Source organism: Penaeus chinensis, chromosome 1, assembly GCF_019202785.1.
Source record: "Penaeus chinensis breed Huanghai No. 1 chromosome 1, ASM1920278v2, whole genome shotgun sequence".
In the NCBI taxonomy this organism is placed as follows: Eukaryota; Metazoa; Arthropoda; class Malacostraca; order Decapoda; family Penaeidae; genus Penaeus; species Penaeus chinensis.
The window spans coordinates 27,828,359-27,833,358 of record NC_061819.1 but is presented as its reverse complement, the minus strand read 5'-3'; the positions used below and the strand labels follow the sequence as shown (position 1 = coordinate 27,833,358).

At 29.2% G+C, this 5,000-nt stretch overlaps 1 protein-coding gene across 1 annotated transcript in view; it reads left to right on the top strand.

The window, feature by feature from the left end:
- Positions 1-5,000, top strand: part of LOC125025324 — a 28,839-nt gene that overhangs the window by 16,023 nt on the left and 7,816 nt on the right. The window contains exons 3-6 of the mRNA XM_047613313.1: positions 396-472; positions 631-753; positions 2,483-2,636; positions 4,946-5,000. The exon at positions 4,946-5,000 is cut by the window's right edge and continues 54 nt beyond it. Of these exons, the coding sequence (XP_047469269.1) occupies positions 396-472; positions 631-753; positions 2,483-2,636; positions 4,946-5,000 (409 nt within the window). The remainder of the gene's footprint in view (positions 1-395; positions 473-630; positions 754-2,482; positions 2,637-4,945) is intronic.

The window sequence follows — 5,000 nt, the reverse complement described above, 5'->3', positions numbered from 1 at the left end:
AACAAAAATAAATGTTTTGGGTGATCATGTCCTTTTGAATATTCTTTGAATTAGTAAGTTTACTCACTCAAAAAGTACAAATATGTGAAGAGTTTTTTAACAAGCGATCATTCTGAGTTGAATTCATAAATTACTGTTAAACTGTAAATAATGCAAAATAATTAATAGATTGTCTCATTTCCTGTTATTTTTTCTTTCCCATGTTACATTAAAAATAATCCTAAGTATAATATCCAATTATTTAGACTATGAAGACATGGAAGTGTATTTGTTACCATTAGATATAGGAACTTAGCACTTAGAATTTAATAGTAATATATTTCATGTCTATATACTTGTATATCTTTCATACTATTATTTAATTTGGGTTTACTAACAAGAAATGCCATCCACAGCATCCTGTGAAGCAGTGTTTGCAGAGGAGGAGTGGGACTGGGTGATAAATGCAGCAGGGGAAACTAAGACAGGACAGGTGTGTTGATTATAGTAATATCTGTTTGATGTTTTCACTCATTGCATTTTGTTGATTTCAGAATTTTATGGATTATTGGTTTCATTTATATTAGTGTGAGTTTAAGCATTGTTAGATGATTTCTGTTTTGTGATACATCCTTGAATCTGCCTTTCCAGGTTGAAGCCGTGTACCATGAAGGAATTGTTCGCCTTTCAACCAACTGTGCAAATGAAGCAGCAAAGAGGAAGGTGAAAATCTATCTGGAGGTTTCAGCAGGAAACATGGGGTCAGATGAAAAGGTGAGAGTCTGGTTCAGAAATGTCATGCAACACAAAAAGTTTGAATATTGGATAGGAATGTGAAAGTGGATGCAATTTAGATTTTTACTTACTCTTAATGAATGTGTTCTTATGGTACAGTATATATTGCTATAGTTATCCCTCCACATAGTGATTGTTCTTAGTGAGGCTCTACCATGAACCAAAAGAAGACATTTATACATTGTTAGCTTTAAATACCTGAATGCAGAGTTTGTAAAGAAATATGATCTTAGAATGTTGTAAGCCTTTTAGATATCAAATAGTCAGGATATTTGTCATCTTTAATGGTAATGCTTACAGGTATTGGACTTGTAATTATGAGGTCTTAGAATATTATAGTGTATAGTAAAAAGGTTCAGAATTACCTCATGAACATTATATGAATTTTGAAATTGTTAGTTTACCAATATTGGAAGACATGCTAAGTCTTTCCACAAAGCTGTGGTTAAAGCTAAAATAAATTTATAATAGACAATTAGGTAGATAAATTAATAAAAAATTTAATTGTCTATGCTTAAAGCAATGTGCAAATTTCTGTCTTAGCACCATTTTGCTTGTATGAAAAACCTATATACAGAGAAATTTTCCACATATAAAAATCAGCTAAAGTAGATATAGTACTCATTGTTTTTATAGTGAAAATCATAGCGACAGCGAGCACACTGAGGAGTGGGAGTGGAGACACCAAGCTCTTCTCTGGGAACAACTTTCTGCATCTCAGTATCAAGTTGCCATAGCTTTGAATTGTCTCTAACCATATGGGCTATATTTTGGTCTGTTCATCAATTAACAAGAAATCACAAAGTATCAGAAAAGTTTAAGAGAGCTTATAAAGGTGCTAAGCTTATGGTAAACCTTGTGATTGAGCCTTATGAGTTTATATTTATCAGATTCCTGCTTATACTACATATATAGTATTATTCTAGACTTTTCAAAACTTGTACAATTTGGAAGATAGTCTTAGATCTTTCAGCACAGGAGCCTTTCTTCTATAAATTCCTCATAATAGCTTTGCTGCCAAAGGTTTCACAGAAGCAATACTTCTGAATAGGCGGAAACCTCTAAAATGTTACTTAAGGGGGTACGTGGTACCTGGGGAAAACTGAAATATTTTGTTGCTCTTTAGAATACTTTGTCTTTAGTATAAAGACTAAGACATGAAAATCATGCAGACTGGTTAGAAAATAAGGCTGTAACATAGCTTTCTAACTTGTAATATCTCCATTCTCTATATTTTAGTTTTTAAGTCACAAAAAATTGTTAATGAATCAGATTTAGATGAAAATACCTAGGAAGATTGCTTTTTACAAGCAGCTAAGCTTCTATACCTAGATAATGTGGATAGGGTAAAGGAGTTAACCCCTCCCCGATGGGTCACGCCTATAGGCGTGATAACAAACCGCTCGAAATGTGGCATGCGGTGGCGCGCCAAAGCACTCTAATGATTCGGCTTGATGCACCAAACTCACGCGCTCAAAGTTGGCGCGTTGCCGTGGTTCGCCAGAGTGTAGAATTTTTTTTTTTTTTTTAGTTTTCTACACCCGTCACCAATGGGTTAAGAGTAATAAGAGCAAAAGTGACAGAATACCTGATTTTACATGAAATTGCACACACTCTTGCATATTCCTGTAGATAGATATCTAAATCAACCTTTTTGCTGATGCCACAGAGAAACCAGAACTTACTTTTTTCTTTTCCACATCCCCAGACTCCCCAGAAGGAGGCTGACGATTGCCACCCATGGACTAGCATAGCCAAGAACAAACACCAGGTTGAGAAGGAGATACAGAGCATCCCTGACCTGAACTGGATCATTGTGCGTCCTGCCATTGTATATGGCAAGTCTGACCGAACTGGCCTTAGTAAGTGATTAAGGAGGGCAAAAAACTTCTTGATATAGCAGTATTAGTGAACTTAATTCACAGGGGTTTGTTTATTTATATATATATATATATATATATATATATATATATATATATATATATATATAATGATTGTATTATTAGGTGGACCATCAGAAATCTTCAAATTTTCATTTCTCTTTTAGATAGAATTTCAAAATGATGCCTTTTATTCTTCCATTCAGCAGATCTGCCTTTTTCATAACTCTCTGAATTATTAAGAAAAAGAAATATATTTTTATTTAGTGGATAATGAACCATTTTCTGGAGGTAGTTTGGTCTTTCAATTTTTCAATATACATATGTATGTATATATAGATAAATATGTATATATATATATGTATATATACATATATATGTATATATACATATATACACATACATATATAAACATATACATACACATATGCATATATATACACACATCTGTATATGTATATATACACTATACAGATGTGTGTGTTGATATTTATGTATATATATATATATATATATATATATATATATATATATATATATATTTATATATATATTTATATATATATTTATATATATATTTATATATATTTATATATATATTTATATATATATTTATATATATATTTATATATATATTTATATATATATTTATATATATATTTATATATATATATATATATATATATATATATATATATATATGTTTGTCTAAAGTATGTAGCTAGGTGTATGTGTGTGTGTATAATGTATATATACATACATTCACAAATGATACATACATTTATATATATATATATGCATAAATATATACATACATACATGTGTGTATGTATGTTAAAAGGAGTGTGAATCTAGGAATTTCTAAATTGAATTTTTAAATAAATTTCCACCGAATGCCCACAGGGAATCTGTGTAAAATCTTGCTATCATTACTCATGTACGAGTAGATAGGTAATGTCTATGGAGCTAGTTAGATCCTAGTCTCACACTCCTTTTAGTGGGTCGTGTGGCATGGTTGGTTTAGCACTGGCCCTCTGGTCTCATACCCAGAGTGACCTAGATTCGAGTCCTGGTCAGGGAGGATTGTTATATATATCTATATCAATGCAGTACTGTATTATTCCATCTTTCATATATATATCTCAGTATATCTGACTTCGGTTTCCAATTTCTAAATAAATTTTCTCCGAATGCCCATGGCGTGCGTTTATAAAACCTTGCTATCATTACTCATGTATAAGTAGATAGGTATTGTCTATGGAGCTAGTTATATCCTAGTTTCATACTCCTTTTAGTGGGTCGCGTGGCATGGTTGGTTTAGTACTGGTCCTCCGGTAGTGACCTAGGTTCGAGGCCTGATCAGGGAGGATTGTTATATATGTGTATATGTATGTAAATATGTATATATATATGTATATATATATGTATATATATATTAATATGTATATGTATATTATATATGTGAATATATGTACATTTATATGTGTGTATATGTATATATACATATATTTGTATAAATGTACATTTATATGTGCAGGTATTTACATGTATATGTATGTATACATATGTATATATTTGAATATGAATATTTATGTATTTGTATGTGTATATTACATGTATATATATTTATATGTGTATATACGAATATATATTTATGTGTATGTATATTTATTATATATATTTATGTGTATATTATGTATATATTTATATGTATATATATTTGTATGTATATATTTATATGTATATATATTTGTATGTATATATTTATATGTATATATATTTGTATGTATATATTTATATGTATGTATATATTTATATGTATATATATTTGTATGTATATATTTATATGTGTATATATATGTATATATATATATGTGTATATATATGTATATATATATATATATATATATATATATATATATGTATGTATGTATGTGTGTATATGTATATACATATACATTATATATACACAGTATGTATATACATATATACATATATTGTGTGTATATGTGTGTGTATATATATATATATATATATATATATATATATATATATACATATATACATATATATAAATATGTTTATGTGTGTGTGTATATATGTGTATATGTAAATGTAACCAAATATGTATATATCTATATCAATGTATGTATATATTTATGTGTGTGTATATATATATATGTATATATACATAATGTATGAATAGGGGATAATCAAAGGTAAAAGAATAAAACAGGGTATAAATGATTTGAACAAAATGTAATGATTTCTGTGGATGTGGTATCTTCTAGCTCCTCGCCTTGTGTTTGGTGCTGTCTACCGTCACTTGGGTGAGATGATGAAGAT